Raw genomic sequence first — 14,596 nt, forward strand, 5'->3', positions numbered from 1 at the left:
AGAAAGCAGGTGACAAACTGTTTATCACATTTTGGGTGGGGGTTTTGGAAAACAGGGAAGAAAATGGTACCCAATAAGTGACAAGCTGGGTCACTGACCTCCTTATGGACAAGCTGTGGCAATATGATAGGAGACTGCTCTTTAACCGACTGCCTGAAGTTCAAGTTTATTGTCATAGACATATATACCCAGGGTATAAATGCCATGAAAATTTGCTTTTTGCAGCAGCAGCACTGTGCATTACAGACATGAAAACATAAATTACATAAACCTAAGTTAACGTAAATTATGCATAACTTACTCGATGAAATAAACAAAAACAAATATAATAACATCAGTGCAAGTTGAGGGAAATATAGTCAGAGGTAGAATTAGGGATTTTCAGGTCAGTTCAAGAACCTGATGGCAACAGGGAAGAAGCTGTTGTTGAACCTTGAGGTGTGGGTCTTCGGGCTCCTGTACCTCAGAATGGCAGCAATAAGAAGAGGGCATGGCCTGGATGGTGGGGGTCCTTGATGATGGATGTCGCCTTCCTGATACATTGCCTCTTGTAGATGTCCTCGATGGTGGGGAGATCTGTACCCTTGATGGGATTGGTTGAGTCCACCACTCTCCACAGTCTCTTGCGTTCCCGTGCATTGGAGTTTCCATACCAGGCCGTGATGCAACCAGTCAGAATGAATTCCACTGTACATCTGCAGAAGTTTGTCAGAGTTTTCAATGACATGCTGGATCTCCTTAAACTTCTAAGAATGTAGAGGCACTGGCATGCCTTCTTCATAGTTGCATCAATGTGCAGGGCCTAGGATAATCACAGGAAGTCACAGGATGCACACTTGAGTAAGTTCATTGTCACCACCATTAGGAAAATATTCCAGGCTTTGTGGCCACAGAACTACACCCAGGAACACCCATCTTTCAGATACTGTGTACATCACATAGGGACCAGAAAGGCATCTGATGTGTGTTTACAGGTTTTGGCTCCCGATTGTGCACAGCAGCACCTTGGTAAGGGTTCCCCCCACCAGATCACATTGTCAATGTGCATTGGTGGTTAGGTGCCAATTTTTAGATGCTCAGTGCTGCATTTGTGCTCTCTCAGCCCAGCACAGTAAAACAAGTGGAAGCTCACCAATCACTAACTAAGTGTCAAGTAGCAATCATAGAAAATACGGAATCATCATTCTGAGATCACCACGCTGGCCATGGGAAGCAGTCATCTTTATTTCCTACTCATCCACCTGAGGGTGTTGATAATGACAGGATTACAACACGGCACCTTAGTACTTCAAGGTTATCACAGAGAAGATCATCAGCCACTCACAGGTTAGTCACTGATTGACTTTTATTGACTGTTGATACAATTTTACAGGTATGTTGGGCACTTCTGAGTTACAGAAGGGCTTCTCCTGCCTTTATAATTCCTGTACAAACCAGATGCTCCCACACCTGAACATGACTTGGAGAAGAATATGAATGGGAGAATGAGCAGAGGGCGAGATAAGGTGGTCAAGCTGGTGAAGAAAGGACGGGGGCGGAGGGGAAGGTGGAAGAGGAGGAGAAGGGGGAATCTCAGCAAAAGACCACATCTAGCTGAACAAGCCATTCAGAAAGCCATTCACTCACCTGAACCTAAAATAAGAAATAGTCCACATTTGAATAAAGGCATCAGAGCTAGTTGCTGTTAAGGTGAGCATGACAATAAGCTTCAGTTTTTTGGGCTTCTTCCAGGCTAGATACTGAGATATTGCAACATCACATTGCATCCTTAATGTTGTGTAAGAGCGATTACCTTTTTATATTCATTTTATATTCATTCAAAGGATGTGGGCTTTGAGGCTGAGCCAGCGTTTTATGGCCTGTCTCTAAATGCCCTTGAGAAGGGAGGGAGTGAGCTGCCTTCTAGAACAGCTGCAGACCTTGAGGTGTGGGTATTAGGCTGTTAGGGAGAGAGCGCCAGGATTTTGACACAGCGACAGTGAAGGAATGGCAATATATTTCCAAGTTGGGATGATGTGTGGCTTGGAGAGCAACTCCCAGGTGGTGGTCCTATGCTTTTGCTGCTCCCATCCTTCTACCTGGTAGAAGTCGTGGGTTTGGAAGCTGCTGTCTAAGGAGTCTTGATGAGTTGCTGCAGTGCTGATGTTTCTATTCAAGCAGAACTGATTAATTAATTCAGTCTTGCCAGAGGACAGACAGTTGGCAGGTCAGAAGATTGGACAGAATACAAAAATCATGAACAAATGACTGATGGATTAATAAAGAAGGTAAAATTAAAGCTAGAAAGAATATCAGTAAGAGTTTCCATAGGTATTTCAAAAAGGAGTTAACAAAATGAGCATGACCTATAGACAATGAGTAATGGAAAACAGGGAGATGGCATATGACTGAACAAGTATTTTGCATTAATCTTCACTAAAACCATTATTAGTAAATCCCAGAAATAACTGTGAATTTGGAATTGAAAAGGAGGGAAAAACTCAGAAAAGCTAAAACCACTGGTGAATTAGTACTGAGTAAATTGTTGGCGCTGTAGATTGGGAAGTATCCAGGAGCTGATGGACATCAATCTTCATCACTGAAAGAATGGTTAGTGAGAAGTAATGAGTGGTGTTCTAGGGCCTCAACCTTTCACAATTTATGTAAATGATGTGGAAGAAGGCACCAAATGTGTGGTTGCTAGGTTTGCTGATGACACAAAGGAAAGTTAGTTGTAAATAAGTTAAATAAGTACGCAAAGATCTGGCAAATGGAGCATAATATTAGAAAATGTTCAACCTGGCAGGAAAACTAAAGAAAAAGAACATTATTAAAATGGTGAGAGATTACAGAGCTCTGAGATGCAGAGGGATCACTAGAATGATCTTGCCTTTTGCAGATCATCCTAGTGTATGATCTGCAAAAGGCAAGAATTCAGGTACAACAAGAAAGGAGGAAAGCTAACAGAATGTTATTGATTATTGCAAAGAGAACTAAATACAAAAGCAGGGAGATTGTGCTTCAGTTATATGGGGCAATGGTGAGACCTCATCTGCAGTACCCTGTATAGTATAGGTTTGCTCATTTAACATGTTATGCACTGGAAGAAGTTCAGGGAGGGTTTATTAGCTTAATACCCAAAATAGATAGGTTGTCTGATGAGGAAAGGTTAGACAGGCTAGCTTTGTATCAACTGGAGACTAGAAGAGTGGAAGTCGGCATATGAAATAAGTATGATCTGGGGGGTCTTGACAGGTTAGATGTGGAGATGATGTTTCCTCTTGTAAGGTAATCTAGAACTAGAAATGATAATTGAAAAATAAGAGTTTTCTCATTTAAGACAGTGAGAGTCATGAGTCTTTGGAACTTCCTTTGTCAAAGGATGGTGGAAGCCGAATTTTGAATGTTTTTAAGATAAAGGTAGAAAGGTAAATAAAAGCATCAGAGCTAGTTGCTGTTAAGGTGACCATGACAATAAGCTTCAGTTTTTTGGTCTTCTTCCAGGCTAGATACTGAGATATTGCAACATCACATTGCTTCCCTATTGTTGTGTAAGATAAAAGGTTACCATGGGTTGATGGGAATGCAGTGTTGAAGTTGGCCACGATCTTGTTGACTTGCGAAGCAGACTTAAGGGTCTGAGTATCCTATTCCTCTCCTAATGTACTAGGGATGTAGGCTTCCCTGTGTTGCCAAGTGACTTTGGCTGCATATGCAGTGCTTTGTGAGTGCCACATATGAAATCTGAAATGCAAATCAGATGAACAGAATTATAATCCTTCCAAATTCAGCTGATGTGTTACCACATACAAAGCATCATGTAGGTTCATGTTCAATTTAAACCAGCTTCCATGATGCCTTCATTCTTTGCCTTGGAGTTAGTGAAGTATAGGTTCACTAGATTGATTCAAAGAATGAGACCATTGTCCTGTGAGCAAAGAATGAGGAAGATTGACATATAGTCATTGTTGTTTAGGTGAAAGAGAGATGATCTTATTCAGACAAACAAGATGCTGAGAGAGATTGACAGGGTAGATGCCAAGAGGCTGTTTCCTCTGGTTGAAAAGTCTTAGGATAAGCTGAGGGTCAGTTAGGACTGAGATGACGAGAAATTTCTTTAAGCAACGAAGTTTAAATCATTGGTATTCTCTACTACAAAGGCTGTGGATGCTCAGTTAGGTACATTTTTTCAAGGCTCAGATGAATCAAGATATTAAGGTGAGCATAGGATATGGGGAATGAGGCATAGGATTGGCCATGATGTTATTGAATGATGGAACAGGCTGAAGGGATTATGTGACTTTCTCCAGTGACTATTTCTTAAGTCAGCAACCCACTTTGCTATTTACATTTGAGCCAATACGTTCAACCAAAGAGTGGCTACAGAACAATTGACAGCATGAGCTCGTGACTCTAATGGGCAACTCATACACAGGTACACAGAATGGAGTCAATGGAAGCAACAATCCCAAGAAAAGGAGATGGAATGGATGGCTGAAACAAAGCTTCTGCTGCCTATGCTGTCCTAGTAGCCTGCTGAGCAATCTTGCCATCATGAGTGGACAACAACTGCCACAAGCTACTCAATGAGCAGCTGTAAAGCAAAGCAAACAGCCAAAGGCAATTACAATGTTCACAATCTCTGTCCCAGTGCTTCTTTGCAATGCTGCTCTCAGTCAATGAATTTCAGATGGAATGGCCATTCAAACTTGAAGGCCTGGCCGTAGACTGTACCATCTCAGTTTGGGTAGCACGCACAAACTGTTGAAAAGGCAGTGGTGGAATCATGACTGGTGTCATCCTGAGGGAGGTCAGCTGATTTGAGCTCCGTGGAGCTACTACCACACCACCAGGATGGTGCCTTGGCAGTGTAAGTAGTCTTTTGGTGGGCAGGTTCCTCGACTCTCGAGACCCTGCAAACCTCCTTACATGTTGTAATTCACAGCCTTGATGATAAAAGTCTGAATCTACATGGTGGCATTCAGGTTAAAGTGTCTTCACTATCTCTTTCATCTCTGCCTCTTGGGCATCAGCTCTATCAAAAGACCTTACTTAGGTTCAACTTTTACACATAATGGTTAAGTTTTGCAAAACAGCTAACCAGCTAAACAGCTAAACGGCAAAACAGCAAAACAGCTAAAGTGGGCATTGGGCCCACTTTACACTTCTACCTCTCATATATTAAATACCATAAATATGTTTTCCTGTTAAGATCCCAAACTTCAAACATGACATGCTTCGAATCTTATTTTGGTATGGTTGGTCCTAATTCTCCTTTGAGTTCCAATGAATTTAACAATCCATCTCTTCTTTCTATCTCCGCTATGTCTGCAGTCATTGACAAAACAACAGATCACAATGTGTTTGCTGCCACAGTCTCTCCCTGCACATTGCATTCACTGATATATAACATGGTGCAATGTTTCTTTATTAATGCAAACACATAGTTCACTAATGGTGATGATCTCAGGAGCAGGATGATTGCATTTTACTGAAACAAACCAGCTATTTATAGCAGATCTATTCTCATTCTGCTTTATTCAACTTTTGAAAAAAGAGGGAAAATAAACCCAAAGCAAAGGGACACCAGCCAATGAAACATTCAAACAAATCCAAGCAAATGCAAATACAACTGAATCCTGAAAAGAAATGCAAAAACTGTGTGTAACCACTCGGCGGCATACATAAATAAAAGATGAGGAACCTAAGATTTCAAAGCTGCATTGTAAGACTTATATAAGTTACTTTACTTTTAAATAAGTAGTATTGCATATGCCTGAAACCATATTTCAAATTTATGGTCTCATTGGGAGCTGCCACATATTTGCCTTTGGCACCTAGGTTGCTTTATGTAGACTCTCATGTGGGAATCTCTTTGTGTCCTTTATCTTTTTTCTATAATGTGTCTCTCACACTAATATCTTTGGATGGCTACCCAAGTAACAAGAAATACTTAAAATATATCATATAAGTCAAAACTCAAAGTTGGCAGATCTGCCTTAATGCTCGAATCTGCAGACTTTCTTTGGGTAAGCAATGGTTCAAATATATTGCAAATACCAATTGGAGAGCACATTTTGAGAGCAATCATTACATCATGTAATTTGGGTTAAACCAGTTTCTTTTAATCAATTTTCAATCAGGCATTTGACAGGTTCTGTGCATTTACAAGAATGAAATATCAGAAAAGCAGTAACAGAAATATCACTCATTCCCACCTGCTTCTTGATCCTATCTAGAAATCAGCTAGCACTGAGTAGATTGGTTGCATAATCACAGTGATTGTGTCCTGACTCAAGCCAAGATTCAATCACTGGGATATCCAGAGCACCAAGCAATTTTGTTCGATGCTGAAGATGAATGCTTAACTTAAGCTTCACTGCAGCATGTTATCTGAACTAGTAATTGGCAATTTAAAGAAAAGCAGCTTCTCTTGCAATCGTTTGTTTCATGGATTATTACCAGGAAAGATACTTCACATAATTTGGAATCTCACATGATAACTCATGTGCAACTACAATTACAAATGTAGTCATGAACAACTAATAACTAGCTTTGATGTAATTAGCCTAAAGTGATGTAACTGTCAGAATGTATGGAAATAAATTTGTTTGAAGTTTGTTCAAGCACAAAATAGTAATATTTTGTGAACGTATCTACCAGCGATTCAAACTATGTCCAAAGTAGGAGGTTTGAATGGGGACTGTGGTGGAGGTCTTTCAGTATTTGTTCAGTTCCTTTGAATACAATTTGTTATTGAGGTCATACATTTGGCAATCAAGAAACTCTCCATCTAAAAATTGCATTGCAGTACGTATATGAAATATATACATATACATCAGACACAGAAGACAAAATCTTAAGTATACACATTATTAATTTGGTGCTTATTTTTCATACCACATACATCACAGGAAGGATAGCACAAAACCAGATACAATACAATTTATCTCAGTATATGGAATCTTTGTCCACTTTATAAACAGGATTAACTATTTGTCACCATTTCCATTCCTTTGAAAGGTAAGCATCTGCTGCATTTATCAGCAACTTGCAAGAGCTTAAGTAAGCCCCTAACATTGTAACATGTTGCTGTTGTGAGTATAATACTTGAGATCTCCGACTCCTTCATTGTGTAAAGTCCAAGAGGATGAATTTTGTCAAATACTTTGACTATTAAAGAGATAAAGAGGTGCCCAGGACGGGGTCTGAAGCAAAAATGCTGGAGGAGATAGCATTTGGCTTATTTATCACCTCACTGCCACTTAAACACATTTGCTGGTGCTCATCTAAAAAGAGGCTGCATGGCATTTGATGGTAAATGCTTCAATTAATCACCTGACAGTGGCCGACTGTTTGGTTGCAGATATGGTGTTGACGTTGATTTCACATTCCACGAAGGGATACTCATCACTTACAGAAAGTATCACCATTTCGTGGTTGCCGCTAATGAAGATCTGAAGGGGACATTGGAAGGCTTTCTGGAACAAGGTTTCACCAGCATTACACCAACGTTTATTCTAGAAATCTATAAAAGAATTAAGTTATCAAGAGCCATTGCAGTGCTAGTCCAGCCTATTGAACGTCATACATGTGTCACAGATAGACAGGGAAAGCTTGGTCATTGGCATCTATGGGGACCTTCTCCATCTGAATAGGAATGGGAAGGAGGCATGATAGCCCTGGCAAGACTATTTCTGCTTTCATGGTTAACCTAGACTTCTTTCTGGCCCTGTGACTACTGGATATCCCTCCTTCTCTGCACCTTCTCCACCAGTACCTTGTTTGAGTACTGATGCACCTTCTTCCTTTGCCCTGGGTCATTCTACAAAGTGCTACAGTGTGCCAGCCAAATCCTCAGCTCCAACACAATTGGGAGTAAGGAGCCCATATAAATATGACAGAAGGAATTAGTCTGATCAATCCTTTAATGCCAAGCCCGCAATGATTTGTTACCGTTTCAAGGCAAGTTCAAATTATGACAATCTGGACCAAAAATATTTTTTGAACCTGGACTTTCACAAGGGCTACAATATTATTATCGTACCTATTTGGCACCTGTTTTCACCCTTTGATCAAAATAACTCCCCAGGCAAATGCACAGTAGTACCTATTTAATCTCACATGGAATTTATAAGCATGCATGTTCATACTCCTAACCCAACAAGACCAACCTTCTTGAGACTTTGAGGAGAGGGACAGGTAGGATCATAATTTAGCTCAGTTGGCATTCATTTAATGAATGATCTAAAAACCTGCAATAAACGCACATTACCTTCTCTCCAGAATCCATTACATATCTTAAGGATTCAAAATAATACCAGAGAACAAGAAAATTCCAACCAAATTTACCAGAAACATTGTTTATGAATTAACTGGATTTTAACCTTAGTAACCATAGTAACTTAGTAACCTAACCGTTCAGAAAATGTATGAACAGTGCTTTGCAGATGCTTTAACCAAACCCTAATTAAATCAGTACCAAAGTAAAAAGCACTGAATGGGTGGAATAATTTGAACTGGACTCATGACCTGTTTCTCAGGCACATGATATGGTGAATAATATCCCTTTCACTGTAGGGTTCTCTCTTTCTAGATTCACTGAGCACTTATGTATTTAAGACAGAGGTCTGTGAACATCTCCGCATCAGAACCTAAGTTGCTTAGTTAATTTATCAATAAAATGGGGAATTGAAATTGAGAAGTAACTCCGATTTGAGTCTCAAGAACCAAGCCTGAAGTCAAATCGAGTAAGATTGATTCCCCAACTGCAGCAAGCACTTCACTGGCATTGCCTGCTGAAACTAATAACAAAATCAATTAGACCTTTCAGAGATGAAGCTAGGAAGTTGGACTGGAAAGTCTTTTTCTGTGCTGAAAAATTGGATGACATTAATAAGAAAGAAGCTTTAAATTCCATGGTCAAGAGGTTTAAACAGTACATCCAGTAGCTTATATTAGACAATGTCAAGATTTGAATCAAGAACTGGATAATGTTTGTTTAAATGTGACTACATAATGGTTCATACAAAACAAGACACCAAAAATGTGTTTTACCTCCCCAGAACTAAAGGCCTTGATAGCCTCAGCAGCACTTGAAAAAAAATACATTAAACCCAAAATTTAAACAGAAAATGCCAGAAATACTCAGCAGGTCAGGCAGTGCCTATGGAGAAAGAAACAGTTAATGCTTTGGGTTGATGAACTCACATCAGTTCTGGAGTTCACTCTCATCTTTCCACATCTGCTTTAAGACTCACCTTATAATCCAACACTTTTTAAAAGCTTTTGTTCATGATAAAATGATTTCATAAATTCTTTAAACAAATGATCTGTCTATTTTATTACTGTTTGTGAAACTTCAATTTGTGGGAATTGGATGCCGTTTCTTACATTGGTGGAGTGACTACTACTTAAAAAAGTAATTGACATTGCAGAACTTTGGGAAGTTCTGACTTTGTGTAAGTGCTCCTCCTTTATTTGCCACAATGCCTGAGACAGTTGAAAGGTTTCTACAGAAGTTGCTTGTGCGTTTTCTGCTGAAGGCCCCAGCTAATGAATGGCATTAGATCTCCGATCTACAGCCTGATGCCAAGCACTGAGTGCAGCTTCTGCAGTGTTCGTCAGTATCCTGCTGCTCTGCGGAGTTAGGCTACTTCAGTCAGCACCTGCAGAGAGGGGCTATTGGACTTGAGGGAAAACCTGGTGGAGGACAGAGGAAGCCATTTGGCCCACTGTGGGTGGGTTGTAACTTGGACACAAATAGGGTGCCAGCCCCATCAATATTACCAAAGCTTACACCCTGCTCCTCGCATTTCCACAGAAATAACCTGTATTTCCCAGCTCTACCTCCGCACTCTCAAGTTGCACACACCCAGTTCAGGTGCATTTCACCAGGACCCGGATACTTGGCATCTGCAGTTCACCAGGTCCATTTAAAGTGGCATCAGCATATTTACTCTGTTCAAGTGGCAACCTGCTCACTCCACCTGTTGGTTGCCCTAAAGTTAAATCTGCCCCTCGGCTCTCTACAGGCCCTTTGTCTCAGGAATCCTTCATCGATCCATTGATCTTGTTTTCATGAGGCATTGTTGACCCGAGTGAGTCAGGTAGTTCACAGGTACTGGTTGTAGGGTGTGCGGGGAGACCCTAAGGATGATCTTTGTGGAGAAATGCCTTGGGATATGAGGAGGGGAAGAGCTTTAGGTAGGATTAGTACTGGAACAGCAAAGATCAGGCTAGGGCATCATGGAATGGGCTTGTGATTGGCTGCAGGGTCGGGGGGTGGTGAGTTTGGGGTGTCAAGGTCATTATCTATCAGACAGAGTTGATTGAGGTCCAGATAGAGTAAGAGCTGATAGACATGGTCAGGGTCCCTACAAAGCTGGAGTACAATGGGGAGAGCTCAAGGAAAAGCCAGAGCAAGTGGTGAATTCCTGACAACATGTATCTGCCTTCTGCCAATATTAAGGACCTGACTCTACAAGCAGGAACCTGCTCAGGAAGGTTCCCTTTAAGAAATGCCAAAGCAGTCGCAGGTTTAACACAAAAACCTGATTCTGCATCAGTGGCACTGTGCTCTCCACATATCACACAGGCATGACTGAATTTCTCAGAAGTGATGTTGAAACCTGCATTCTTGCAATGTACATGTTGCACACGTTCAGCTGCCTCTGGATGTCAGTGTGTTGTAAACATTGCACAACATGACAGAATCTCTAGGCCGTTATCTGGTCTCTATCTTCCAGAGAGCGTACTCCAGCCCTCCACCTTTCTCTTCCTCTTTCCCAGAGAGAAAATGTTTTCACCAAACCTTATTAGTGGCACTTTCTCAGGATTGCCTTTGAACAATGTTCACCCCATCTGAGGAACTGTGGAGACACCTTCAGCTGAATAGATATAAGCTGAGATAAGCAGATACTAGTTGGCCTTCTGCAGGATATTAGGCTTGAGACAACTTTCCTATGCTCTCTCCCTCAAGCCAGTTATCTTAAGGATGCTCAGCTCCTTTCCTTGAGGTGTAAAGAATTCTGCTTGGGATAATAATAAGAAATGCACAAGGGTAATGCTTGTCGTACATCTCTTTTGATTTTCATTTCCATTGGCACGGAATCCTCAGTAACAATTTAGTAGATAATGGATCAGTATTAGAGATACACAATTTGAGCATTTCACTGCTGATGTGCTGTGGATCACGGACAGTTGCATCATTTTATAGCACCAGTGGCTTTGGTAGCTCAGTAAGAAACAAATTATTTAGCTTATTTCAAGAATCTCTTGTAATTTCAGGCCTGACCATCGTTACAGCTTGCTGAGTGTGCAGTTATCCGACTACCCAATATACTATCCCTCAAAAGTGGCATGCCCTCATGCCCTCAAACATATGGATTAGGAATTGAATTATGCAGAACTTTCTGCTCTCTTGTGATGGAAGTCCCAGAATCTCCAGAACTCTTCACCCCCCACCACCCCCCTTTTATTTTTAAAACATCCCGTGTCAATTCCCCAGTTTCTAGTGCTAGGCTTTACAATCTTTACTGTCTTACTGTGAGATCTAAAAACAGAGCATTTAAACATTATAATTTAGTTGTTTGTGAGATCGTGATGGGTGTAAATTGCCTGCTAGTTTTCCATCAATGTAACAATGGCAACACATCGAGAAACTATCTCACTGGTGATAAAGCAACTTAGGATGGATTTGCATTTGTGATAGGAACCAAATAAATGCAAGCTCTGAACTTGTTCTTTTCTGCTTCTAAAATAGTAAAAGATGTGAAGACTGGCACTAGGAGCTGGAGAATTGTCACAGGTCATTTTCCAAAACAAAGGAGTAAAGTGTTGACACTAATCTTTTACACAGAGAGTGGTGGGTGCATGGAATGCACTGCTGGCAGAGGTTGTGGGGGCAGATACATTGGGGACAGTTAAGACTCTTAGATAGCCACATGAATAATAGAGAAATGGGGGGGTATGTGGGAGAGAAGGGTTAGATAGATCTTAGAGCAGGATAAAATGTTGGCAACAACATCGTGGGCTGAAGGGCCTGTACTGTGCTGTAATATTCTATGTTCTATGTTCTATTGTGGAGATCCTGGGTTCTTCCGTGAGAAAAGGACAAAAGGTCCTGTAAAATTTGATTCTTAATCCATATGTTTGTGTGTATGTGTGCAGTTCTGCAAATGGTCTGTCAGATTCAGGGGCTTGCTTAAATCCATATGGTGCTTGCTTAAATCCATATGGTGATGCCAATTTTTGAAGTATGGGAAGCCAATGGAAGTGGTGGGAAGCCCAAAGAATTTTCTTGGTGTTTTTGAAAGTTTGTTGATCAAGGGCAATAGGAAATCTGGTGGGTTCTTCACGTGCACGTTATCCCAGTAGATTAAAAGGGATGGAGTGTGCTGGGGGGAGTGAGGGGAGAGTGGGCTGGAGGGAGCCTTTACAAGGAAAGGTTCCAGAAGAGCATGCAGCAACAATAAGTGCTCTGTGGACCCAGGAGAAACATTAATGTAACCATCCCTATTTGACACCACAAATAGGCTGCTCGATGCCAAGTACCAATAAGAAGAGTGTTCTCTACCCAGTGATACTTTCAAAATGCATTGTGGTCTTTGACTTCCTAAAATCCAGTTTGCTGAGGTAATGAAGGCCTGTGGTGGTGGGATAATCCATTTCACAACACACATAAAAAAAGAGACACCAAAACATCAATGGGAATGAGCCAGTGAGTCCCACTGCCAGCTGTACCCATCCGATATTGTCTATAGATCCAGTCCAACATCCCTGATGCATGAATGATGCCTGAATAATAAAACATTTTCTGTGTAAGAGTCCACTTTACAGCAACAATAGCTTACAGACAAAGAGAATCCTTCTCTCCCTGAGGTATTTCTGTTTCAAAGAACGTGCTCTGCTTACAGTACCAGTTCCGGCCTCTCTGCCAGCTTCAGAGCCTCATGCATTCCTGCAGCAGAGAGTTTGCGGTTAATGTTCCTATACCTGCACCTCAGTAGATTGTGATAGGTTGTCCGCAGGTCCCTGTTGAATAACGCATATATAAAAGGATTTAGCAGTGAATTTGCATATCCAAACCACAAGATCGTTCTTTCCAACCAAAATGGTATACAGCTGCACTTGGTGCCACAGATAAAGGGTCTTGCTGTAGAAAGTATGAAAAATGGTAACCAACACACAGTGAACGCTCCGACTACAATGCCAAGAGTGGTCGCGGCTTTCTGCTCCCTTTTGAAGATTGACATGTTCTTACGCTCATTTTTGAGAAGGCGGGTGAAGTTGGTACATTCCTCTGACTCTTTGTGTGGCTTAACCCCTCTTTGATCTGCCTCAATCATGTTCATATCATCAGGCCGAGGGAATCCAGTGAAGGTGTGTTTGGCTGCACTCTTCTTGGCAGCCTTGAAAATCTGGTGATACATGAGAAGCATCACTGACATGGGGATATAGAATGCCACTGCCGTAGAATAAATGGTGTAACCGAAGTCTTGGCTGATCAGGCAAACCTTGTCATCATTTATGTTCTTGGCCCAACCAAACAAAGGTGGTAGTGTGACAGATGCAGCCAGGAGCCATACACAAAGGATCATTTTGGCCATGCCTTTCCCATTCTGTCTGACTGGATATGTCAATGGTCTTGTTATTCCTAAATACCTGTAACAAAAAAAAAGTGGTGATTGACAACCCCCATGTTCATCTGCTGCACACTTTGGCTACTGTGTTTCTGACATTAGAACAGCAATTACATTTCATGGCTGTAGCCTGCTTTAAGACAGTGTTAAAATAATGTGCAATTGATCCAAATTATTCTTGTTCATAAAAATCTATTAAATAAAACTGGTGCCACTTGAGGGTCTCTACAGTCTGCATTTACTGAAGAGGCAGTATGAATGCACTGCATCAACAACAACTTGCTTTCTATGCAGCACCTTTACCGCAGCGAATACTGCCAATGCACTCTGCAGGTATGATGCACAAATAAAACAGGTATAAAACCTAAAGTTGGATTAGGAGATATGCACAGCAATACAGAGTAGTATAAGGAATATGACAAAAAACCTGGGTCAAAGTTGTTTATAATAAGGGTCTTTAAGATAAGGTTTGGGAAGATATTCAAAAACTCGGAGCCTAGACAGGTGAAGCAAAATAACAAAGATCGATGAGAATTTGAAACCCAGATAATCAGCTAAATTTATAAATTTATAAATGCTATTGAATTAGAGCCTCATCTTCCAGCAGGGAGACATTGCCCTGCCAAGGAAGTAAGTTGAATTGAATTGAACTCTGTCCTTTCTTTTAAAGGGGCAGTGTATTATATGTAAATAAGTTCAGCATTCCTGTGGGATGTGTGGCTGAGAAGAGCTGTAAAGAACTGAGAAGTTGAGGCCTGTGGCAGATCGGTCATAATCACATTGAATGGCAGTCCAAGACTGAGGAGCCATGGGGCCTGTTCCTGCTTTGACTTTCTTTTCTTCTTATGTTCTAAATAAGATGAAACTCTTTGACCTAGATATTAGATTTCACCCTTTAATGGTGGGTTAAACTGTGTGTAACACTAACATCCACTCAGATCCCCTGCAAAAATATCATTCAGTCAGCCAAAACT

At 41.0% G+C, this 14,596-nt stretch overlaps 1 protein-coding gene across 1 annotated transcript in view; it reads right to left on the minus strand.

The window, feature by feature from the left end:
* Nucleotides 1-6,082: 6,082 nt before the first annotated feature.
* LOC127576938 (5-hydroxytryptamine receptor 7) overlaps nt 6,083-14,596 on the minus strand; it is a 29,797-nt gene continuing 21,283 nt past the window's right edge. The window contains exon 2 of the mRNA XM_052027765.1: nt 6,083-13,644. Coding sequence (XP_051883725.1) covers nt 12,891-13,644 — 754 coding nt within the window. The 3' untranslated portion in view covers nt 6,083-12,890. The remainder of the gene's footprint in view (nt 13,645-14,596) is intronic.

Source organism: Pristis pectinata, chromosome 12, assembly GCF_009764475.1.
Source record: "Pristis pectinata isolate sPriPec2 chromosome 12, sPriPec2.1.pri, whole genome shotgun sequence".
Classification (NCBI taxonomy): domain Eukaryota; kingdom Metazoa; phylum Chordata; class Chondrichthyes; order Rhinopristiformes; family Pristidae; genus Pristis; species Pristis pectinata.